The 26240-nt window shown below is 41.2% G+C and overlaps 1 protein-coding gene across 1 annotated transcript; it reads right to left on the bottom strand.

The window, feature by feature from the left end:
* Positions 1 to 398: 398 nt before the first annotated feature.
* LOC139547793 (kunitz-type protease inhibitor 2-like) lies at positions 399 to 25497 on the bottom strand. The gene is made up of 7 exons (XM_071356868.1): positions 24825 to 25497; positions 7933 to 8001; positions 7592 to 7753; positions 7378 to 7458; positions 6988 to 7158; positions 4190 to 4231; positions 399 to 1487 (listed from the first exon to the last, which is right to left on the bottom strand). Exons 1-7 carry the CDS (start codon positions 25249 to 25251, stop codon positions 1291 to 1293), a joined length of 1149 nt encoding a protein of 382 aa, XP_071212969.1. The 5' UTR covers positions 25252 to 25497; the 3' UTR covers positions 399 to 1290.
* Between the last annotated feature and the right edge of the window lie 743 nt (positions 25498 to 26240).

The raw sequence follows: 26240 nt of genomic DNA on the forward strand, positions 1-26240 counted from the left end.
ACTTCTAGACTAACTCAAGTAGTATTTTACTGGGTGACTTTTACTTGAGTCATTTTCTATTACGGTATCTTTACTTTTACTCAAGTATGACAATTGGGTACTTTTTCCACCACTGGTATGTATCATGGTCACTTCTGCCCTCTAGAGGTAAGAAAAACTCCAGCCCTGTCCTCTCCAATCTCTAGTAAAACATGCAGATGGGAGTGAGTTGACAAACTGTTGACATTAAGAAAAAGCACATACCTTTTACCTAGGGCACTTTTAATTGTCTACTGTTTAACCATCTTCATTTATCTATGTACTCATTTATAAATGTATTATGTTTTAGTCATTATGTGAGGCACTTTGCACTGCATTGTACAGAATTTGCTTTATAAAGAGACATTCAGCAATCAAAAAAAAGTACCAGTATATTTTATTTAGTAAATGCATTCAGTAGTTAATACAGAGGACGCACTGTTGACATCATCCATCTCTCTGCTGCATTTCAAGTAGAAAAACGAAGCCCACAATAAGCCACTGAACATTTACATTCAATATGGAGGAGATAAGTGTTCGGTATTAGTGTAAATCATGAAAAATAATGGTCATGTCATCCATGTCACTTTTAAGATTTAAATTGTAAGTAAAACATGTTGGATTACATATTTTATTCATTCATTAAATTTACTTTATTATATCTTGATTTAAAAAAGGCAATTTTGCCATTGAATATAGGCGTACAAAATAACATCTCACAGGTAAAAGAGTGCATAGTATAGCAGATCGTTCATTAACTAAAGCAAAGGTCACAAAAGGTTTTAAAACCACATTCAGGTGGCGTTTCCTGGACACACATTGACGTGCCTAATCCTGGACTAAAAAGCATTTTAAAAGTGGAGATTCTCCATTGAGTTTGTGTTTAACTCCAGGATTAGAATTAATCTGTGATGGGAGACTGCCCGTCAAAATTTCAGCCTTTTAAATAAACAAAAGTAAATGACAGCAGCAGAAATTCACTACGATCTGAAAAAGTCAAGCTCAGTCTAAATCACTCACTAAAACGTCAAACCCTGGCCTAAACACCTCTCGGGTGGTCAATTTATCTAAGTAATTAGTACAGTGGCTATTCGGACAAAAAGCCATAATTAACAAATTAACACTTTCCCATTGTATATGAATACATCCCTTGACAAATCAGCAGATGCAGGCATTCTGGGTCAGTGATATTTAGAATGGAAAGTGACAGTGGAGTAAGGCGACAGTGGCTCCATGGCGTTCTGCAGGAGCAGGAGGGGGGGGGCTCCCTCCTTATGGTGCGGTGGCCACTTTGGGGAGCTCTTCCTCGGGCAGCTGTTCCTCAGACAGCTGCTCGTAGGGGAGCAGGTCCTCCTTGTCGCTGAGGAGGCGGTGGTCACGCTGCAGCCTGGAGCGCCGGATGGTGATGAGGATCAGACCCACCAGGATCAGGGCTGAAATCACTGCCAGCGTAGCCACCAGGAAGAACGCTGGAGGGGAAGGAAGAACGCATTTATTTATTGAGTACACTCCCCTACGTATTTATTTGGACAGTGAAGCTAAAACTTTTAATTTGGCTCTATACTCCAGGATTTTGGATCAAATGTTTTATATGAGGCAATAGTACAGATATTTTATTTGAGGGTATTTTCATAAATACCCGTTTTACCACTTAGAAATTAAATCACTTTATGTATCTAGTCTTCCCATTTGAAGGTGCTATAAGTATTTGGACAAATTGAATAAAAAAAATTAAATATCACATTTAAAAACCACTTTACTCAGTACTCTGTTGAAGCACCTTTTTAGCAGCAATTACAGCCTCGAGTCTTCTTGGGTATGACGCTACAAGCTTGGCACACCTGTATTTGGGGAGTTTCTCCCATTCTTCTCTGCAGATCCTCTCAAGCTCTGTCAGATTGGATGGGGAGCGTTGCTGCACAGCTATTTTTAGGTCTCCCCAGAGATGTTCGATCGGTTTCAAGTCCGGGCTCTGGCTGGGCCACTCAAGGACATTGAGACTTGTCCCGAAGCCACTCCTGCACTGTCTTGGCTGTGTGCTTAGGGTCGTTGTCCTGTTGGAAGGTGAACCAGTCTGAGGTCCTGGGCGCTCTGGAGCGTGTTTTCATCAAGGATGTCTGTACTTTGCTCCGTTCATCTGTGCCTCGATCCTGAATAGTCTCCCAGTCCCTGCCGCTGAAAAACATCCCCACAGCAAGATGCTGCCACCACCATGCTTCACCGTAGGGATGGTGCCAGGTTTCCTCCAGACGTGACGATTGGCATTCAGGCCAAAGAGTTCAATCTTAGTTTCATCAGACCAGAGAATCTTGCAGGCTGTCATGTGCCTTTAACTGAGGAGTGGCTTCCGTCTGGCCACTCTACCATAAAGGCCTGATTGGTGGAGTGCTGCAGAGATTGTTGTCCTTCTGGAAGGTTCTCCCATCTCCACAGAGGAACTCCGGGCTGTCAGAGTGACCATCGGATTCTTGGTCACTTCCCTGACCAAAACCCTTCTCCCCCGATTGCTCATTTTGGTCGGGCGGCCAGCTCTAGGAAGCCTTGGTGGTTCCAAACTTCTTCCGTTTAAGAATGATGGAGGCCACTGTGTTCTAAGGGACCTTCAAATGCTGCAGAAATGTTTTGGTAACCTTCCTTAGATCTGTGCCTCGACACAATCCTGTCTCGGAGCTCCACGGACAATTCCTTCGACCTCATTGCTTGGTTTTTGCTCCGACATGCACTGTCAACTGTGGGACCTTATATAGACAGGTGTGTGTGCGCGCCTTTCCAAATCATGTCCAATCAATTGAATTTACTCCAGGTGGACTCCAATCAAGTTGTAGAAACATCTCAAGGATGATCAATGGAAACAGGATGCACCCAAGCTCAATTTTGAGTCTCATAGCAAAGGGTCTGAATACTTATGTAAATAAATATGTATACATTTGCAAAAATCTCCCCCCAAAACATTTTTGCTTTGTCATTATGGGGTATCGTGTGTAGCTTGCTGAGGATATATTTTTTTAAATCCATTATAGAATAAGGCTGTAACGTTACAAAATGTGGAAAAAGTCAAGGGATCTGAATACTTTTCGAAGTATGTATGTATGAAAATAACCTCAAAAAGGTGACATTCTGTCTGTACTGGCGCTGAAACATTTGATCTCAAATACAAAAGTTGTAGCGTCACTGTCCAAATAAATACGTAGGGGAGTATACAGTGAGTGTACAAAACATTATGAACACCAGCACTTTCCACTGACCAGGTGAAAGCTGTGATCCCTTATTGGACGTTAAATCTACTTCAAAATCAGTGTAGATGAAGTAGAGGAGACAGGTTAAAGAAGGATTTTTAAGCCTCGAGACAATTGCGAAATGGCTTGTGTGTATGCCATTCAGAGGCTGAATGGGCAAGACAAAAGATTTAAGTGCTTTGAAGAGGGTATGGTAGTAGGTGCCAGGCGCACCGTTTGAGTATCAAGAACTGAAACACTGCTGGGTTTTTCCTCGACAGTTTCCCTTCTGTATCAAGAACGGTTCCAAAGGCCGACCAGCCAACTTGACAACTATGAGAAGCATTAGCGTCAACATGGGCCAGCATCCCTGTAGAGCACTTGACACCTTGTAGAGTCCATGCCCTGACGAATTGAGGCAAAAGAAAGGTGTTCCTAATGGTCTTCTACACAGTATATTCTCAGTGAATGTATTGGTTGTTTGTTATCGCTCTTTGGTTTCACATCACGTGGTGTTGTCTATAAGTGTCTAATTTTATCAATGAGACCAACTCAGTGGCTTGTGGTTAGTGTCCGCCCTCAGATTGAAAGGTTTGGAGTTGGATCCCCGGCCGGGTCATACCAAAGACCGTACAAATGGGGCCTGAGGCACTCAGCATTAAGTAGACAGATTGGTGGTAATGCCCTGCGATAGACTAGCGTTCTGTCCGGGGGTTGTACTTGTACCTCAAGCTGCAGAAACAGGAGATGGGCTCCTGCTCCTATGAGCCATTCTGACTCGCACAAGCCAAGTTCATATACTACACCCCCCCCCCCAGAAAATGTGGATCCCAAACCTCTTTAGAGACTCTCCTGAAGTTGTATTCAGAACTGTTAAGTGCTGCTATATCACACCCGGTAGAACACAACCCTTTAAACCTCCCAGCCAGCCTAGAACTTAAGGAAGGTTAGCTTACCTGGTGTCATGCGGTTACGGCCATTGTGTTTCCCATGCTCACCTGTGAAAAGGATGGAATCGGAAAAGAGAAAAATATATCACTACATCCACTTTATCCTTGCCTCACGTGAACATCCTTCCAAATTTCTTCTTGTTGACTTGACTATTGAAAGTCTGAAGACCATGAATATTCAATTTGGTGTTGGAATGGGAGCGCAGGCATTGAACGCTCACATTTCATTGTCTCCAAGTAGGAAAGGTGAATTCCTCTCCCAGTGCCTGGTGTAAAGCATACTGAACTCTAGGATTTTGCATGTGCTTAGCTCCATCCCATTTATTTTATCCTGAAAAGCTCCCCGGTCTTTGCCAATGTCAAGCATACCCATACCATGATGCAGCCACCACGTGCTTCAAAATAAGGCGGCAGTTACTCAGTGACGTGTTCTGTTGGATTTTCCCCAAACATAAGGCTTTGTATTTAGGCAAAAAAACTTTGTTCCTTTGCTGTTTTTTGCAGTATTACTTTAATGCATGTTTTAGAATATTCATATTCTTTTCAGTCTGTTATTTAAGCGATTATTGTGGTTTAGTGCCTAGCGATTAACTGATATGACGGTTATTTAGTTTTTTTAAACTAATTGAACAATGTTTCAATTATTATAATTCCATTTAGCCAAACTCGGCTAGACGAACCGAACGGGTGTGCTTACATACTTCCTTAAAAGACCTTCGCTTGAAAAACTTGTAAAAAAAGCAGCAATAGTACTGTTTGTCCATTTTGAGACTGTAGTCACTCCTTCCAAGTCAGAATTAATCAAAGACTACTCAAAAAAAATCTGTCATTCATTTTGACGTTGCCGAGATTTTAGTCACACAATTTTACATCTAACCAAGATGTTTGGTGCAGTATTTTTGAATGAAAAGATGTGCATGAAAACGAGTCGTCTCTCGTTGAACGACAACGAAGACTTTATTGAAGAACCTCTGCTGTTGACCAAATCACCGACGAAAGGGTGTTAACTTGGTCTCCAAACTTCAGCTTACCTCCAGAAAAGAAATGTGCCCCAACACCCGAAAAAACCCTCACCGAAGTCCAAAACGTTGCAAAATGTCATAATACTGCACAAACTCTTCTGAATTGTTTCGGGAGGTGGGAAGTATAGGGACGCCTCAACTCCGTCATGGTTAGCTGGACAAAGCCTATGTGGAAATAAATTTAGTTTTGAGATAAACGCCAAAAATAAGGTCTGTTGTAAACACAAGCTTAGGAGATTTTATACGTTTTGTTCTATGAGATAATCGTCATCAGCTAATGTCGCTGTGAATTTCTCATAATTCATAAAATGTCACGTTAACCTATGGATATTATGTCATAGAACAAAACGTATAAAGATCTCCTAAGCCGGTGTTAACCTCAGACCTTATTTTTGGAGTTTATCCCTAAACCCTATTCTTTCCCTATTGGAATGGCTGAACGAACCAGAGATAACTCATTTCCGGGTTTTAGGACTACAAGCTGAACGAGCCCTATTGAGCTGCAGTTGCTCTAGATATAAATATGATCATGCACGAACTGTGCAATGTTTTCAACAGGCCAATGTTCTACAAAATGATCACGTGTTCTGTGATAAACTAACTACAATGACCATAATCCATTGCTACTTGTCCGTTCTGTTTCTTTTACGCCTGCTATGTAAGAGACAAGAATGTGGGGATCGAGAGGGGATACATAGAGAGCAGTCGCTTCGCAAAGTATTGGTATTCAGCAGTTATGAATGTATGCTTATTTACTTTGAAGAATTACTCAAATAGTGACGTTGTCAAGACAGCAGCTCTATAGAGAAGAGATGACTTGGAATTAAATAAAGTCATCGAATAAAACAAATGTAATTCACACGACTATTTTAATGAAATATTTGTTGTGTATAACTGACGGTTAATAAGTGATAAGCAGTCATGGGAAGTCACTACCACCATAAGACGTTTGTTAATTGTTTTATTCCGTGTTACAGAATTCAACCACATAATGCAGAGTGCATTTAATGTAAAAAAAACAAAAAACGTGATTATATATAAAAAAAAAATATCGAACCAACCTCAAAAAGCACTAATCATTCAGCAAGATCGTGGAGTAACTACAATGTTGTTGATCCATCCTCAGTTGTCTCCCTTCACAGCCATCGAACCCTGTAGCTGTTTTAAAAATCACCAATGGCCTCATGGCGACATTTCCTTCCTACCCTGCAGCTCAGTTCGGAAAGACTACTGATTCTCTGTTGTGTCTGGATGGCTTTAATACATCCTCCACAGCATCATTATTAACTTGACCATGCTTAAAGAGACATTACATTTGTTATTGTTACCAGTCACTGCCCTTCTTTATGACGCTATTGAAAAGCTCCCTGGTCTTTGTGTGTGTATGGGGGACAGAGGAAGGGTTAGTCATCAAACAAAATCATGTCGACCCTTATTATTTCACAGAGTGAGTCCATGTAGCTTATTATGTGATTTGTTAAGCCAAATGTTACTCCTTAACTAATGTAGGCTTGCCTAAACAAAGGGGTAAATATTTATATTAATTTGTAAACATTTGTCGAATTTTCTTTTCATTTTGACATTATGAAGTATTTTGTGTAGGTCAATGACAAACACAATGAAATCCATTTCAATCACTTTTCACGCAACAAAATGTGAAATATTCCAAGGGGGATTTTGAACTCTGTGAGAAGGCTGAAGCTAACTTAAATCACTCCCATAACCACACAATTTATATTATCATCCCATTTATCATATCGCTGAAATGCAGTCCATCCTTACCGTCCTCTCCAGTGCACCGGGCCATGCATTCGTCCAGTGTGCGGTAACGGTTGCTGTTTCCTTTGCAGCCACCGTAGATGAAATGCTGGCAGGAGCTAGTGCTGTGGTCAAAGTAGAACATAGTGAAGGCAGCACGGCAAGGGCCCGAGTCCGAGGCCACCACGCAAGCATCTGTGGAGGAGAGGAGGAGCAGGGGACAATCAGAACTGATCTCAAACCTGATAACCTCAACTTGTGAAAAAGGCAATCACATCAGGAAGGACATGTTTGAGACTGATCCCAGAACAGCTAACTACACTGTGCAGGGGGAATGGTTTACACTGAAACGCAACATAAAAAGGAGCTAGCCAAAAGCCATACTGCAGAAATATATGTCCTCTATCCAGTTACCTTTATATTCAATGCGCTTGTCATCTGTAGCTTTGTTTGCACCAGACCCTTTCCTTCCCTTAGAGCCAGGGACGACGGTCACTGGAAAGATTAAAAATAAGTCAATGTCAGAGGGGGAGGGGTTGCTGGGTGGGGAGGCTGTTGGCGTTGGTGGGGGGTGAGTAGTGTCAGGTAATAATGGGAGGAGGTGAGAGAGGGGGAGGTTGAAGAGCACCTGTGCAGGTGGCGAGGCACGTCTCGGCGGTATCATAGTTGTTCTTGTTGCCAAGGCAGCCTCCGTAGGTGAAGGGCTGGCAGGCGCCGGTAAAGCTGTCGTAGTAGTAGTGGCGATGGGAGGCGCGGCACGGCCCCGTTTCTGGACTGGCCTGGCACAGCTCTAATTGGACAGGAGAAAAAGTTTGAAGGTCAGCACCACTAAAACAGGAAGTGACAGATTAAGAGAGAATAGGAAGGAGAGAGCATATCATTCACTAAACAGTTATCAATTTAAATTTACAGGGAAGGAAAGACAACAGGAATAAAAAGAAACAGGAGTGAGAAAAATAGACAACTTGCCGATAAAGTCATCTGATGTCATCTTGGGAAGGAGATCCTCAGAACTGGCAGGATCCTCAGAACTGGCAGCTAGGGACCCATTTTAACGTTAGTCAAAAATGTTTGAATTACAGTGATCCCACACTACACTGTCACCATGGATACAGTATGTTGATCTGTGCTGTAAAAATCACATGCTTCCCAGCCAGTGTACTTGAATAGGCCAGCAATTCTACTTTTGGCATAGGAAAATAATCTCAGCGAATCAGAGATCAGCTTCCCTGTTATTAACCAATGATGCAATGTGTCAAGACAAATTTATTTAGCTAATCTTTGTAGTAACAAAATGCACATATTCAGGATTCAGAGCATGCCTAGGAGTTAGGGCTGGGTGATATAACTTTGTTTTTGCACAATATTCCAAATGCCTGTATCACAAGAACCTGTTTTTTTTGTTTGTTTTTTTACATTTTAATTTATGTCCACTTGTTCTCATGTTGTCTTTTTGGTCTTATCCTTCCTAGCTGTCTAAGTACCAGGATGTTGTCTCTGGGTTTTAATCTGAATTTAGAGAACTGAATTTGAAAACTGAATCTGAGAAGTTGAAGATATGAAACTTTGATAAACTTGAAATTATAGTTTGTAAACTTGATAAAAACAAATGCAATGTCTACCATATTGAAACTGTATGTATGTATGTATGTATGTATGTATGTATGTATGTATGTACAGTGGGGCAAAAAAGTATTTAGTCAGCCACCAATTGTGCAAGTTCTCCCACTTAAAAAGATGAGAGAGGCCTGTAATTTTCATCATAGGTACACTTCAACTATGACAGACAAAATGAGAAAAAAAAATCCAGAAAATCACATTGTAGGATTTTTTATGAATTTATTTGCAAATTATGGTGGAAAATAAGTGTTTGGTCACCTACAAACAAGCAAGATTTCTGGCTCTCACAGACCTGTAACTTCTTCTTTAAGAGGCTCCTCTGTCCTCCACTCGTTACCTGTATTAATGGCACCTGTTTGAACTTGTTATCAGTATAAAAGACACCTGTCCACAACCTCAAACAGTCACACTCCAAACTTCACTATGGCCAAGACCAAAGAGCTGTCAAAAGACACCAGAAACAAAATTGTAGACCTGCACCAGGCTGGGAAGACTGAATCTGCAATAGGTAAGCAGCTTGGTTTGAAGAAATCAACTGTGGGAGCAATTATTAGGAAATGGAAGACATACAAGACCACTGATAATCTCCTTCGATCTGGGGCTCCACGCAAGATCTCACCCCGTGGGGTCAAAATGATCACAAGAACGGTGAGCAAAAATCCCAGAACCACACGGGGGGACCTAGTGAATGACCTGCAGAGAGCTGGGACCAAAGTAACAAAGCCTACCATCAGTAACACACTACGCCGCCAGGGACTCAAATCCTGCAGTGCAAGACGTGTCCCCCTGCTTAAGCCAGTATATGTCCAGGCCCGTCTGAAGTTTGCTAGAGAGCATTTGGATGATCCAGAAGAAGATTGGGAGAATGTCATATGGTCAGATGAAACCAAAATAGAACTTTTTGGTAAAAACTCAACTCGTCGTGTTTGGAGGACAAAGAATGCTGAGTTGCATCCAAAGAACACCATACCTACTGTGAAGCATGGGGGTGGAAACATCATGCGTTGGGGCTGTTTTTCTGCAAAGGGACCAGGACGACTGATCCGTGTAAAGGAAAGAATGAATGGGGCCATGTATCGTGAGATTTTGAGTGAAAACCTCCTTCCATCAGCAAGGGCATTGAAGATGAAACGTGGCTGGGTCTTTCAGCATGACAATGATCCCAAACACACCGCCCGGGCAACGAAGGAGTGGCTTCGTAAGAAGCATTTCAAGGTCCTGGAGTGGCCTAGCCAGTCTCCAGATCTCAACCCCATAGAAAATCTTTGGAGGGAGTTGAAAGTCCGTGTTGCCCAGCAACAGCCCCAAAACATCACTGCTCTAGAGGAGATCTGCATGGAGGATTGGGCCAAAATACCAGCAACAGTGTGTGAAAACCTTGTGAAGACTTACAGAAAACGTTTGACCTCTGTCATTGCCAACAAAGGGTATATAACAAAGTATTGAGATAAACTTTTGTTATTGACCAAATACTTATTTTCCACCATAATTTGCAAATAAATTCATTAAAAATCCTACAATGTGATTTTCTGGATTTTTTTTTCTCATTTTGTCTGTCATAGTTGAAGTGTACCTATGATGAAAATTACAGGCCTCTCTCATCTTTTTAAGTGGGAGAACTTGCACAATTGGTGGCTGACTAAATACTTTTTTGCCCCACTGTATGTATGTATGTATGTATGTATGTATGTATGTATGTATGTATGTATGTATGTATGTATGTATGTATGCATGCATGTACAGTGGGGAGAACAAGTATTTGATACACTGCCGATTTTGCAGGTTTTCCTACTTACAAAGCATGTAGAGGTCTGTAATTTTTATCATAGGTACACTTCAACTATGAGAGACGGAATCTAAAACAAAAATCCAGAAAATCACATTGTATGATTTTTAAGTAATTAATTTGCATTTTATTGCATGACATAAGTATTTGATACATCAGAAAAGCAGAACTTAATATTTGGTACAGAAACCTTTGTTTGCAATTACAGAGATCATACGTTTCCTGTAGTTCTTGACTAGGTTTGCACACACTGCAGCAGGGATTTTGGCCCACTCCTCCCTACAGATCTTCTCCAGATCCTTCAGGTTTCGGGGCTGTCGCTGGGCAATACGGACTTTCAGCTCCCTCCAAAGATTTTCTATTGGGTTCAGGTCTGGAGACTGGCTAGGCCACTCCAGGACCCTGAGATGCTTCTTACGGAGCCACTCCTTAGTTGCCATGGCTGTGTGCTTCGTGTCGTTGTCATGCTGGAAGACCCAGCCACGACCCATCTTCAATGCTCTTACTGAGGGAAGGAGGTTGTTGGCCAAGATCTCGCGATACATGGCCCCATCCATCCTCCCCTCAATACGGTGCAGTCGTCCTGTCCCCTTTGCAGAAAAGCATCCCCAAAGAATGATGTTTCCACCTCCATGCTTCACGGTTGGGATGGTGTTCTTGGGGTTGTACTCATACTTCTTCTTCCTCCAAACACGGCGAGTGGAGTTAGACCAAAAAGCTCTATTTTTGTCTCATCAGACCACATGACCTTCTCCCATTCCTCCTCTGGATCATCCAGATGGTCATTGGCAAACTTCAGACAGGCCTGGACATGCACTGGCTTAAGCAGGGGGACCTTGCGTGCGCTGCAGGATTTTAATCCATGACGGCGTAGTGTGTTACTAATGGTTTTCTTTGAGACTGTGGTCCCAGCTCTCTTTAGGTCATTGACCAGGTCCTGCCGTGTAGTTCTGGGCTGATCCCTCACCTTCCTCATGATCATTGATGCCCCACGAGGTGAAATCTTGCATGGAGCCCCAGACCGAGGGTGATTGACCGTCATCTTGAACTTCTTCCATTTTCTAATAATTGCGCCAACAGTTGTTGCCTTCTCACCAAGCTGCTTGCCTATTGTCCTGTAGCCCATCCCAGCCTTGTGCAGGTCTACAATTTTATCCCTGATGTCCTTACACAGCTCTCTGGTCTTGGCCATTGTGGAGAGGTTGGAATCTGTTTGATTGTGTGTGGACAGGTGTCTTTTATACAGGTAACGAGTTCAAACAGGTGCAGTTAATACAGGTAATGAGTGGAGAACAGGAGGGCTTCTTAAAGAAAAACTAACAGGTCTGTGAGAGCCGGAATTCTTACTGGTTGGTAGGTGATCAAATACTTATGTCATGCAATAAAATGCAAATTAATTATTTAAAAATCATACAATGTGATTTTCTGGATTTTTGTTTTAGATTCCGTCTCTCACAGTTGAAGTGTACCTATGATAATTACAGACCTCTACATGCTTTGTAAGTAGGAAAACCTGCAAAACCGGCAGTGTATCAAATACTTGTTCTCCCCACTGTATGTATGTATGCATGCATACATACAGTGCATTCGGAAAGTATTCAGCCCCCTCTACTTTTTCCACGTTACATCACAGCCTTATTCTAAAATGTATCAAATACATTTCTTCCCCTCATTAATCTACACACACAATACCGCATAATGCCAAAGCGAAAAAAGGGTTTATAGAAATGTTTACAAACACAGAAGTGGCTTCCAGACGAAAGCCACTCCTCAGTAAAAGCACCTAAAGACTCTCAGACCATGAGAAACAAGATTTGCTGGTCTGATGAAACCAAGATTGAACTCTTTGGCCTGAGTGCCAAGCTTCACGTCTGGAGGAAACCTGGCACCAACCCTACAATGAAGCACGGTGGTGGCAGCATCATGCTGTGGGGATGTTTTTCAGCGGCAGGGATTGGGAGACTAGTCAGAATCGAGGGACAGATGAACAGAGCAAAGTACAGAGAGATCCTTGATGAAAACCTGCTCCAGAGCACTCAGGACCTGACTGGGGCGAAGGTTCACCTTTCAACAGGACAATGGCCCTAAGCACACAGCCAAGACAACGCAGGAGTGGCTTCGGGACAAGTCTCTGAATGTCCTTGAGTGGCCCAGCCAGAGCCTGGACTTGAACATCTCTGGAGAGACCTGAAAATAGCTGTGCAGCGATGCTCCCCATCCAACCTGACAGAGCTAGAGAGGATCTGCAGAGAAGACTGGGACAAACTCGCCAAATACAGGTGTGTCAAGCTTGTAGCGTCATACCCAAGAAGACTCGAGGCTGTAATTGCTGCTAAAAAGGTGCTTCAACAAAGTACTGAGTAAAGAGTCTGAATACTTATGTAAATGTGATATGTTTTTTTATTTGTTGAGTTTGGGTTTTCGCTTTGTCATTATGTGGTATTGTGTGTAGATTGATAAGGGAAAATCTATTTAATCCATTTCAGAATTAGACTAACATAACAAAATGTGGAAAAAGGGGTCTGAATACTTTCCAAATGCACTGTACCTTGAATCGACCATAAGTCAGGAAAAAAATATGATTAAGGCCATATCGCCCAGCCCTACTTGGAGCAGAGCCTTCAGAAAGTATTACATTTTTGGGGGGGCTCTAACCAGAAGAGAAAGAGTGGGAGGCCCCGGTGCACAACTGAATAAGAGGACAAGTACATTAGGGTTTAGTTAGAGAAACAGCAACTCCGGGATGCTGGCCTTCTAGGCAGAGTTCCTCTGTCCAGTGTCTGTTCTTTTGCCCATCTTAATCTTTTATTGGCCAGTCTGAGATATGGCTTTTTCTTTGCAACTCTGCCTAGAAGGCCAGCATCCCGGAGTCGCCTCTTCACTGTTGACGTTGAGACTGGTGATTTGCGGGTACTATTTAATGAAGCTGCCAGTTCAGGACTTGAGGCGTCTGTAGTTCTTCAATTCAAACCACAGGTTCTCAAATGGGATTCAAACCCAGAGACGGCCATTGCAAAATGTTTATTTTGTGGTCAATTAACAATTTTCATGCGCGCTTGGGGGTTATTGTCTTGCTGGAATATCCACTTGCGGCCAAGCTTCAGTCCACGGGCGGGAGCAACCAGATTTTGGGATAAAATGTCCTGGTACTAGGTAAAGTTCATGATGCCGTTGACCTTAACAAATGGACCAGTGGAAGCAAGACCCACCACTATATTTTACAGTAGGTATGGGGTTATTTTCTTCTCATGCATCCTTATTGACACTGACCATATCACCGGTTTCAATCCGAGTGCCAATGCCGTTTAACAGACTCCAGGCGTTCACATTTGTTGGATGACATGAAAATAGAGCTCTTTGACCACGCACACTGTACTCTACTGTACTGTACTTTGATGTCCAAACTTATTAAAACGTTTACAATTGGTTCAGATTTGGTCCGGTCCAACCAAATTTTGTCTTGTTTGGGGGCGGAGCTCATTAAAATAATAGCCAGTGTATAGAATAAGACCCAAATATGCAAAAAAATTGATATTGCAGATTTGTACCTTTGTTTACTTATTTAGGATGCGTCACTATGAAGAGAATTACATTCATATCCATAATTATGCATTTATGTGTAGTACAGCTCAAGGACCCATGATGAAATTCCGTTACCGTAAATAAATCCAACTTATTTACTGTAGTTCATTAACCAAAAGAGACACTCCATTCTTCCTGCAGACATCTTTCAATCTTGTTTTCAGATCACATACATATTTTTTTCCCATATATATTTGAATACGCTAGATCCTTTGGAAAGACATTTTCACTAGAGTTACCCATCTCCTTTCTCACTCCCATCTACTAGTCCAATAAGAATTTGGAAAACACAATAACAGAAGGCTCACATGACCCAAAGGAACCAGAGAAGACGTTCATTGGATGGTCGTGGAAGTAAGCCTGAGCTACAATAGACACAGCATAGATATGATCCGATATATACATATTAGCTCCAACCGCAAGAGCCTGACCATGAGCAGTTGATCCCGAGGTGAGACCTTGTAGAGCATGGCTCAAGCCAACCCTTGTGAAAAATTCAGTTCATCTCATCGTATAGAGGTCGCTTAACCGGTTTGGTATAGGGTAAGCTCAAACAATCATAACACTAGCTATGCACATGACAAGCACTCTACACCTCAAAAGGATGATGTAAAACTAACTAGCTTAGTAGTTGAGACTCACATTAAAATGGTTCTGGTTCTGTTTTATTGTTCCAACTGAGCCTTTAAAAATGACCTATGAGTTAATTGTGGCAGTCCTGGTGAGAGCTTGATGATTTTTGCGACTGCACTCGAAGAAACTTCTTGAAATTTTCCAGACTGACTGACCTTCATGTCTTAATAATGATGGACTGTTGTTTCTCTTTGCTTATTTGAGCTGTTCTTGCCATAATATGGACTTGGTCTTTCACCAAATAGGGCAATCTTCTGTATACCACCCCACCTTGTCACAATACAACTGATTGGCTCAAACAAATTAAGAAGAAAATTAATTCCACAAATTAACAAGGCACACCTGTTAATTGAAATGCATGCCAGGTGACTCAACCACCCTCATGACCTCATGAGGGTGGTTGAGAGAATGCCAAGAGTGTGCAAAGCTGTCATCAAGGTAAAAGGGTGGCTACTTTGAAGAATCTCAAATATATTTTGATTTGTTTACTACATGATTCCATATGTGTTATTTCATAGATTTGATGTCTTCACTATTATTCTGCAATGTAGAAAATAGTAAAAATAAACAAAAACCCTGGAATTAGTAAATGTGTCCAAACATTTGACTGGTATTGTACACATAATACCCCATAATGACAAGGTGATAACAGGTTTCGAAATTTTTGCAAATGTATATAAAAAATATATATATATAAAAATCATCAATGCACCGATATTACATTTTTGGCCGATACCGAAAGTCGATATTTTCCTTGGCCAAAAAAAACGATACCAATATTAAAAATTTTAGCGGCCTATTAAGCATTCTAGTACAGGTAAATAGTTAACACACACACACACACAGCAGTCTAAGTCAATGCATCTCAGTGCAAGAGGCGTCACTACAGTCAGATGTATCACATCTGGGTGTGATTGGGAGTCCCATATGACTGCGCATAATTGACCCAGCGTCGTCCGGGTTTGGCCGTCATTGTAAATAAAAATGCTCTTAACTGACCTGCCTAGTTAAATAAAAAGGTTACACACACAAAAGTTATTTTGTTGACATTTACATATGGCCCCATTACCAGTAAAACATAATCAAAAACCTATGTTTTTATATTCTATATTCTATGGAACGCCGTTTGGATCTTTGCGTGTCAAAAAAGATACACGTTAAATAAGCTTGTTGACCAATGAGGACCTGAATAGGACTACATGTCACATAATTTAACACGTTCATAAATTTTTTACGTATTTATTACACTATCACTCGTATTTCATATGTCACACCGATTCATCCACACGTATGCTATGATGCTGGTAAAGATGCAATGTTCTTCCCCAAAAACATAGCAAACGACATTCTGTTAAGGTAGCTATTGTTAGCTAGCTAACTATATAGCCAGGTGTCATCATCTAAAATAACCCTAATTTATAAGACGGTTCTTATTTTATTAATGGTGGTCGAACCCATCTATGTGAAGCTAGACACAATAAGAATTAGCCACAATAGTGGACTTTGCGGTTAGCCTTCGAAATAAAAGTATGTCATTGACAGTGATGCAAATGAATACAAATAGTAGAATTATGCCATAATTGAATAGATCATGCTAAACGAGGTTGGAATGTTATATAAAAATCAACAAATGACAATTTGTTAATCTGACAAATTTGTTGAAATCACACTGGAAATATTATACTTTAGAATTGCATTGTGGGCAAACTTATTTCACTGTACAGCCTTACCTACAGTATGGTTTGTGGATCAATGACATGGGGTATCAGTCTACTCAGTGACACCCAGAGAACATTAGCGCCGTAGCTCTTATTGCGGGACTCTGAAACAACTGAATTGAGCCACATTTATTGTCAACCTATATGTATTTAACACTATTCCTGAGGAAAACAATACTGCGTGGATTTTTGAGTCTGATTACTCTGAGGAGGACATTGGGAAAAAAGATAGTGTATTGAGTATACTGTTACCCCATTTCATTGACCCCCAATCCTTAGGTAAAGCTGTGCAGTGCAATATGAATGTCAATACACACAATAGACTGACTGGGGAGGTGATTTCACAGTCACAGGATAAGAGCTATAACGCTAATATTTGCGTCAACTCTTCACAGTTGGGTTCTGTGGGTGTCACGGAGTAAACTAATAGCCCATTTCATTGCTTCACATTCCAACCTTGTTTACCATTATCTAGTCTAAATAAGGTATGTTTCCACCAATTGTAACCTTCTGCATTACTTTCAAATATGCACTTTTATTTTGAAGGCAAACTGCAAATTCCACTATTGTGCCTAATCCTTATTGTGGCTAGCTTCACAACTCATAACACAGTCCGGTCGCGCTTCACTAGCCAGATGAAGCTAGCTGGCTGCTTATAACGTTAGCTTTGGGCAACAGGGTTAAGTAGCTGGCTAGCTATTTATTTTCATGAACTGAAGTTCAATTTCAATAGGCGAACAACAAATCATTGCTAAAATAACAAAAATGACTGCAGTTTCTACTGGTCATTGTTTTCAGGCTGGTTGTATTGTTGCTAGCTAGGTACCAAGCTAAAGCTAGCTAGCTACCCCAGAAGTTGTGGTCGAACAAATAATGGTTTATTACCAACGCGGTATTGTAAACACATCGTTCGTGGCCGGTGTTAGAATACTTTTTTGTACAGCTTTGACAGTGCTACTGATAGTAGTGGTGGCAGTTGGCTTGCAGGTTCAAATTCAGAACACACAACATTCTATAATATAACTTTTTTGACATGTCAAATTAAAAGCTTATTTAACGCGTCAATAGTGTTATTGTCAAATAGTGTTATTTGACATGTATCTATCTTTTTTGACACGCAGACCCAAAAGGCGTTACATTGTATGCCGTGAAGCTAATAACAGTGACGCTATTACTGTGTTAACTCCGGTAGGGCAACATCTGAAAAATAGCACCCTTGGTAGCGTGTACTGGTGCTCGACCAGTCACGAACGCCATCATCACCCACGACAGAACGGTTGATTGTCAAGGGCAATTAATTCCATCATCTTGGTGTTAATGGATTTCGCCTTTGAGTTGTCTCGCAGAAATGTTCTTACTCTTTCAAATGACTGCTCGACTTGTTGACTGCCTGATGCCCACAGCAGACATTGTGGGCTAGGTTAGTGCTGTATTTTTCATGCCGTTATTACATCATGTACCTACGTTATATAGGTATGGATGTCAGCTTTGACATCGGTTTTGCACATCGGCATTAAAGTAGACGTCGGGCAGATACAGATGTACGCATCTTTACCTAATATTGTCCGATTCCGATATGTTCACCGATATATCGTGCATCCCTAATTCAAACCGTTTGCTATGAGACTCAAGATTGAGCTCAGGTGCATCCTGTTTCCATCGATCATCCTTGAGATGTTTCTACAACTTGATTGGAGTCCACCTGTGGTAAATTCAATTGATTGGACATCATTTGGAAAGGCACATGTATGTATGTATGCATGTATAAATAAAATGGTCCCACAGTTGACAGTGCATGTCAGAGCAAAAACCAAGCCATGAGGTTGAAGGAATTGTCCATAGATCTCCAATACAGGATTATGTCGAGGCACAGATCTGGGGATGGGTAACAAAACATTTCTACGGCAGTAAAGGTCCCCAAGAAGACAGTGGCCTCCATCATTCTTTGCCACCTGGCCAAACTGAGCAATCAGGGGAGAAGGGCCTTGGTCAGGGAGGTGACCAAGAACCAAATGGTCACTGATAGAGATCAGAGTTCCTCTGTGGAGATGGGAGAACCTTCCAGAAGGACAACCATCTCTGCAGCACTCCACCAATCAGGCCTTTATGGTAGAGTGGCCAGACGGAAGCCACTCAGTAAAAGGCATGACAGCCCGCTTGGAGTTTGCCAAAAGGCACCTAAAGGACTCTCAGACCATGAGAAACAAGATTCTCTGGTCTGATGAAACCAAGATGATTTGGCCTGAATGCCAAGCGTCACATCTGGAGGAAACACGGTACCATCCCTACGGTGAAGAATGGTGGTGGCAGCATCATGTTGTGGGGATGTTTTTCAGCAGCAGGGACTGGGAGACTATTCAGGACCAAGGGAAATATGAACGGAGCAAAGTACAGAGAGATCTGATGAAAACCTGCTCTAGATCGTTTACCTTCCTACCGGTTTTTGCTTTGTCATTATGGGGTATTGTCTGTAGATTGAGTGGAAGAAAAAAAACTGTTCAATCCATTTTAAAATAAGGCTGTAATGTAACAAATTGTGGATAAAGTGAATGGTCTGAATAGTTTTGGAATGCACTGTATATTAATGTAAGACAGATCCAGCTTCTGTTCCCTGTTTAAGTTTTTGGTTAATAGCCTATAATAATAATAATCCTCCTCCATTTTCCTTGATCTCCTTATTGTTATTACTTTTATGATCATGTCATTATCATTAGTAAGCTTAGTATAGCAGCCTTGTATAACCACCATCGACCTGTAGGCCTAAGAGCACATCCTGTTTTAGTTTTAATACCATAACTTACTCAGGCCTATATTGCAATACTTATATAGGCTACTGTACCAATAATTTCTCCGTTCATGTCATCACGAGTCATTCATGATGTGAAATGCAATCAAGCATTGTAGTTTTAAAATAAAACAAAGCGACCATTGAATAATTAGCGTAAAAAATAAATAGGCCTAAACCGTTCCATTTCGGAAATTGCATTCATGAATGAGACTGTAATGAAGGCTTTACTAGAAACTCTGGCACGCTTATCATTTATTTGGTGTTTTTTTACATTATTCCAAACAGTCAGAAAAATTATTTTGTAATCTAACACCTGTTTGGCACACATAGGCCTAATATGCACACAGAGCTTGCTCCATACCATATTTTCCACAACTAAACAAATTTATTCCACACATGACTTCCCCTTTACCTCCTGCACAACTAGTAAACATTCCTCCATTTCAAGTTTGTCACGCCCTCTGCAGCCATTTTGCTGTCAAGTGTTACAGTGTTCAGATTTTTTATTTTAACCAATTTATTGATGTGATTATGATATGCTATAGGTCCTATTGGTCACGTAAATGCAACACCTACATGTGTCATGTAAAGAGGGCAAGGGTTGAGGGAATGTTTTTCCCTAAACAAATTAGGAATTTCGGGAACGTAACTTTTCAGTCAGAAATGGCTGTAATTTTGTTGCAGCTTCAGCAACACGCACAGCGCTATACATTGACGTTCTGTGGCGGTCGCTGCAGCAGGGAGGAGAGAGACAACGGGTGCTAGTCACACAGTCTCTCGCTGTCTTTTTAAAAATGTTCTGAGCCAGACGGCACAATCAAATCAATTGCGTTTGGACTGCCTTTAGTCATGTGTGTCTTCATTATTTTGTCAAACAGTTCCCTTAAAGCATCAGAAAAGCTCAATGCATATACAGTAGATGATTTGATGCAAATACATAGGATGTCTATATATGGAAAAATACATGGTTAAACATTTCGAGTGGTCGAAAGAACAGACAACACATATTATTATTATTTTTTTTGTCGGGGACAGCCATAAATTCTATTTTCAGTAGCCTACTCATAAAGTAGGAAACATAGACATGAGTTGGACTAGAAGCCTGCTGGACTGATGTGAAGCACTTAAGGATGCACTCCACCAGGACCCTAGTGGAGTGAGTGTGTCTGAACACAAGCCACAGATGAATTTTGGCCCGTCTCCCTGTCCCTCCATGGGGTGCACTGTGGTGGAGGTTTCTGTGGTTTGGAGTGGGACACTTTGTTGAACAGTAGATTACCACTTCAAGAGGCGTAATGCTCTGTGTATGACCACTGACAAGGCTTGTGACCTTAAGGAGAAGATTCTATTTTGACATTTTTTTTTAAAGGACAACAGTATATGCAGTAAACTGCCATAGTGATGCACGTTAGAACTTTGCATGTTCCAAGCTAACAGAACTACACTTGAGACTCAAATTTAATTCACTTTAAATTGTAGACCGAATGTTGTCCCACATCCCAAACATGCTCAATGAATGACATGTCTAGTGAGTATGCAGGCCATGGAGGAACTGGGACATTTTTTAGCTACCAGGAACTGTGTACAGATCCAAATTGTGTTCGTTGTCCGTAGCTTATGCCTGCCCATACCGTAACCCCACCACCACGGGGCACTCTGTTCACAATGTTGACATCAGTAAACCGCTCGTCCACACGACGCCATACAATCTGAGACATCTGTAGCATTGTGTTGTATGATAAAACTGCACATTTAGAGTGTCTTTTTATTGTCCACAGCACAAGGTACACCTGTGTAATGATCATGCCATTTAAACAGCTACTTGGTACGCCACACCTGTCAGGTGGATGGATTATCTTGGCAGAGGAGAAATGCTCACTAACAGGGATATAAAGAAAAGTGTACAAAATGAGAGAAATGGAAAATTTCTGGGATATTTTATTTCAGCTCATGAAACCAACACTTTATATGTTGCGTTTAGATTTTTGTTCAGTGTACAAGATGCACTATCGAAATTTGGTTGTGCATCAGCAGGTTTTCTATTGTTATGTCAGTCACTCAATTAGCCGATGAGTTCCGATTTTTTTTGGGCACCACCCCCATCAAAGTTGCCCATCCCTGCCCTACAGCAAAGCAACAACAATAGAACCACTACCGATTGCTGTGAAAAAGACAAGGGAATTCACTAAGCAGTAGAGCCTGCTGAAAAAGGTGTTGACAAAATCATTCTGTGTTTTGGCAGTTTGAGTTGAAACAAAACACGTACTGCCAAATCCAGTTCAGGAGTTAGGACTTTGGGAGATTAAATGCACATTAAATAATGATCAACAATACACAAGTTGGGGCAGGGGGAAATGTAAGATGTAGAGGGAAAAAATGATATTGGTTGGCCTAATTACCAAGAAAACATACTTAACCCTAACATGGCCTGTCTTTTAACCCGGGGCATTTACACAGTGACAGAATTACACCGACTCAGATTTTTCACAGAATTTTTTTTTTAAACCATTGACTTCAAACTATGCACAACGATGACTTTGAACAATTTACACGGTAAATTTAAACATTTTAAAAACTGTGCAGATGCAAAGTTGGGTAACAGAATTACAGTAAGAGAGACCTCGTTTTTATTCTGTTACCAAACTTTGCATCTGCACAGTTATTCCCAGTAAATGTTTTTAAAATGTTTAAATTTACTGCGTAAATTGTTCAGTTGTCGTCATTGTGCATAGAGTTGTATGGAAGGAACCCACTACCCTGGGCATGCGGAACTTATCTGTGGGAAGAGGAAAGAGCCGACGATAATTTAACACTGAAGCTGGTCACGATGATCAGCTCAATTCACAAGGAAACATTGCTTAACTTCTTTATGATAGGGGGCAGCATTTTCACTTTTGGATGAATTGCGTGCCCATAGTGAACTGCCTCCTACTCTGTCCCAGATGCTAATATATACGTATTATTATTACTATTGGATATAAAACACTCTGAAGTTTCTAAAACTGTTTGAATGATGTCTGTGAGTATAACAGAACTCATATGGCAGGCAAAAACCTGAGAAAAAAATCCAAACAGGAAGTGAGAATTCTGAGACTGGTCAATGTTCAACTCATCGCCGATTCAATTCCCTGTAAGATATGGATCTGTTTGCACTTCCTACACCTTTCGCTAGATGTCAACAGTCTGTAGAACGTGGAATGAAGCTTATGCTGTGTTGTGGGGCCGGATGGGAGGGGAATGAGTCAGTGGTCTGGCAGATTGCCAGTTCCTGGTCACGCGCTTTCCTCATGATATCGCCTTGCGCTCCATAACTTCTACAGACATGAAGGAATGCTCCGGTTGGAACGTTATTGGATATATATGATAACAACATCCTGAAGATTGATTCTCTACTTAATTTGACCAGTTTATTCGACCTGTTATATAACTTTTTGAAGTTTTCGTCCGAGTTCGCCTGCATTTGCGCGAACGTTTGACAATGTGCACTAAACATGCTAGCAAAAGTAGCTACTTAGACATAAGTAATGGACATTATCGAACAAAACAACGATTTATTGTGGAACTAGGATTCCTGGGAGTGCATTCTGATGAAGATGATCAAAGGTAAGGGAATATTTATGATGTAATTTCGTATTTCTGTTGACTCCAACATGGCGGAGAAATGTTGTTATGTTTGAGCACCGTCTCAGATTATTGCATGGTGTGCTTTTTACGTAAAGTTTTTTTGAACTCTGACACAGCAGTTGCATTAAGAACAAGTGTATCTTTAATTCTATGTAAAACATGTATCTTTCATCAAAGTTTATGATGAGTATTTCTGTTATTTGACGTGGCTCTCTGCAATCTCTCAGGATATTTTGGAGGCATTTCTGAACATGGCGCCAATGTAAACCGAGATTTGTGGATATACATATGCACATTATCGAACAAAACATACATGTATTGTGTAACATGATGTCCTATGAGTGTCATCTGATGAAGATCATCAAAGGTTAGGGATTAATTTTAATCTCCATTTCTGCTTTTTGTGACTACTATCTTTTGCTGGGAAAATGGCTGTGTTTTTCTGTGGCTATGTACTCAACTAACATAATCGTTTGGTGTGCTTTCGCCGTAAATCCTTTTTGAAATCAGACATGTTGGCTGGATTCACAACATGTGTAGCTTTAATTTGGTGTCTTTCATGTGTGATTTCATGAAAGATTGATTTTTATAGTAATATATTTCAATTTGGCGCTTCATTTTTTCTGGCTTTTGGTCAAGTGTGACACTACCGTCCCACATATCCCAGGGAAGTTAAATGCTTAAAAAGTGCAATTTTTATAGTCAAAGAGTAGTAAATCGTGAACTTCATTGGTCAAGATGAAAATATGATTGACAACAATACACAATAATATAAGTATAAATAAAATGTATGATGAGGGCCTAGCTGCCAAAGGAAAAAAAAAATCACCTTTCTAGGAGGGGAGTTAGTAGGCCTGCTGTAGGTCTCTCAAGCTTTTATTTACCTATGATTTACATACCGAGTGAAACCATGAGAGCTGGAATGGACAAACAAAACAGGACAAAAAGAACTGACCCCCGAGTCTCTCCACACCTATGGAGCAGGGTGGACACATAGGACGGTCAAAACCACAATGTGGTTCATAGCATTTCAAATGAGAGACAATGTGTATTGTAGGCATGTTTGTGTGTCCCAGCACACATTACTATAGACATGTATATTCTGGGACATTATTTGCATTCAGCACGACTTTATTACAGGTCAGAAAAACATTCCATCCGATTACACAAATCAATCCTGTTGTGCACATGCAAACCTGGTTGACTGGTTGGCCCAGTCTCTTACGGCGTTCAAAACAACTGCGAAGTGGGAACTCGGAAATCCCCTGACTTCCGAGCGTTCAAGACAACTGGGAACTCGGAAAAAAGACCTCCGAAGGGGAAAAATCGTTTCATGCTCATCAAACTCGGGAACTCGGGCCACTTTCTAAACTAGAGCTCCGAATTTCGTCATAATTTGACCTCGTTTTCCGAGTTCCCAGTTGTCTTGAAAGCAACATATGTCCCCATGAAAGCTCACCTATCAGGAAGTAAGTGTGCGTGCCAGAGAAATTGGGTGGAGTTGCTACACACAACAACTTCCTGTAAACTCCAATGGGAGTCAATACCCCAGGCACAGAAAAAAACCACTCTTTCCTAATTGTTCCACTTTGGAAAACGCACCTGGCCTGGCTACGAATGTATGACTGTATGCAAAGCAGTGCATGGCGTATGTGAGATGCACACACAGCACCATTGATCGATCTAGAAATAATGAGAATGAAATCCAGAAGAATGAGCACAGGTCGCTACTAGGATAATGTGTATGGGAAGAATCAAATAGAGAAAAGACTGTATAAACTTGAGTGGTGGTCCACAAGTCATTTTCTCACTTAAACTGACTGAGGCGCTATATTCCAGGTCATATTGAATTACTAGAGTGCTTAACGTACTCTATGACTCCTTAGGTAAAAAGGATTGCAAAACCAGGACAGAGCTGGGAAATGGTCCTCTGCCACATGACCCTAATTTATAAGCCATATTGCCCCCCCCCCCCAAAAAAAATAGGCTATTGTCAAAGGGCTGATATAGCCTAGGCTAACCCAACGTTAACGTTACTTGGCTAAAGCAGTCCCTAGAAGTGCCAATGACGCACCTGAATTTCCATTGTCCTAAAGAGCGATATGCATACCTGGTGAGTTGACTTCCCTGGGGACAACAGCTTCACTAAGACCGTCAACTTCGACTTTTGTAGTCTTGGGCTGAGTCTTTTTGCGGTAGACCTTGAACTGTGTATCGAACTGTAACACGCAGACGTCCTTTCCATCTTTCATGCAGCTGACGAGAAAACACTCCGATGTTCCATCCGCTGGGGTTCCAATCAAAGCGAGCTGACAGTCCTGGTTGCCGCAGCACGCATCCTGACACCCCTTGCTGTCTGATATCTCTGGCAGGTGAGCCAAATGTCTGGCTCCAGCTTCAAGGGATTTTGGGTCAAGACCTTGGTCGGGGTTGGTGTCCACATCCCAAGCGCATCCTTGTTTCTCTTCGTCGAACTGACCGCGGACCAGTACCGCCCGCAGTAGGAACAGTACACCACAGCTCCACACCTGTTTCATTGTTTTTTTCCCCCCGTGAAAGCCTTCGTCCAGGTAAATAATCGTCTTCCAAATAAGCTTTTCTTGATCGAAGTAGCAATTTCTCTTAGGCTATAAGAAGTAAGTTAAACTACTTCCCTGTTGAAGCGACTTCCCTTTGTCTTGAATACACCGTAGCCGAGGTGCTCTTTTCCCCGCCCACGGAATAATGAACAAGGCCACGTTCAGTCACCAAACGTTTTCGAACGTTGCAGATATAAATGTTGTGAATAGTCAACGTGATTCCTCAACCTGGTCTCAGAGCATTCCGTATTATTCTGTACGTAAATTCAATACAAGTATATTATGTTTCGTATGGTATGTATTCATTTTTGGATTTCCAACATCCATGTCGTATGATATGTTACGTATTACAATTCAAATGATATGTTATGCATTTTCTAAAAGTACAATATGTTATGAATTTGCTAAACGTGATATGTTACGAATTCTAATCTGTTGTGGCTAATGTTAGCTAGCTGGCTAATGTTGGCCAGGGGTTAAGGTTATGAGTTAGGTTAGGGGAAGGGTTAGCTAAAAGGATTAAGGTTAGAAGAAGGGTTAGCTAACATGCTAAGTAGTTACAAAGTAGCTACAAAGTAGTCATAGTAATTTGAGTGTCCCGGATTGACATTTACTATGTTACGTCTAGAGACCAGGCTAGATTCCTAATGACCTAGAGAGGATTATTTGTTCATATTTCTATCTGAATGTTCCAACCCGTTCCGTCCTGCTGAAGCGCCCCAAGGGTCCTTATGGGCGTGACGTCAGGTTGAACTTTTTCAAAATGTCCCTCTTCTGTGTTCTTTTGCGTGACATTCAGACGTATCAGATATTTACTTAGCCATTGTTAGGCCTTCGGATTCGTTCAATCTAATCACTAGTTGAGTTATTTTGTTGTTGTCGTAGACTAACACAGATACTGTACCTGAATACAGGTAGTCTACATTACACTCTCCCAATAGAGAATC

This window comes from Salvelinus alpinus, chromosome 21 (assembly GCF_045679555.1).
Source record: "Salvelinus alpinus chromosome 21, SLU_Salpinus.1, whole genome shotgun sequence".
NCBI classification, from domain to species: Eukaryota; Metazoa; Chordata; class Actinopteri; order Salmoniformes; family Salmonidae; genus Salvelinus; species Salvelinus alpinus.

Bases quoted from the DNA above. Each gene is read 5' to 3' on its own strand.
- LOC139547793 (XM_071356868.1), bottom strand. From the start codon at position 25,251: ATGAAACAGGTGTGGAGCTGTGGTGTACTGTTCCTACTGCGGGCGGTA. The intron at 7,459-7,591 runs GTGCTCTTCAAC...TAATCTTTCCAG, and splicing joins GTGCCTCGCCACCTGCACAG to TGACCGTCGTCCCTGGCTCT. The intron at 1,488-4,189 runs GTAAGCTAACCT...CTTCCCCTCCAG, and splicing joins CCGTAACCGCATGACACCAG to CGTTCTTCCTGGTGGCTACG.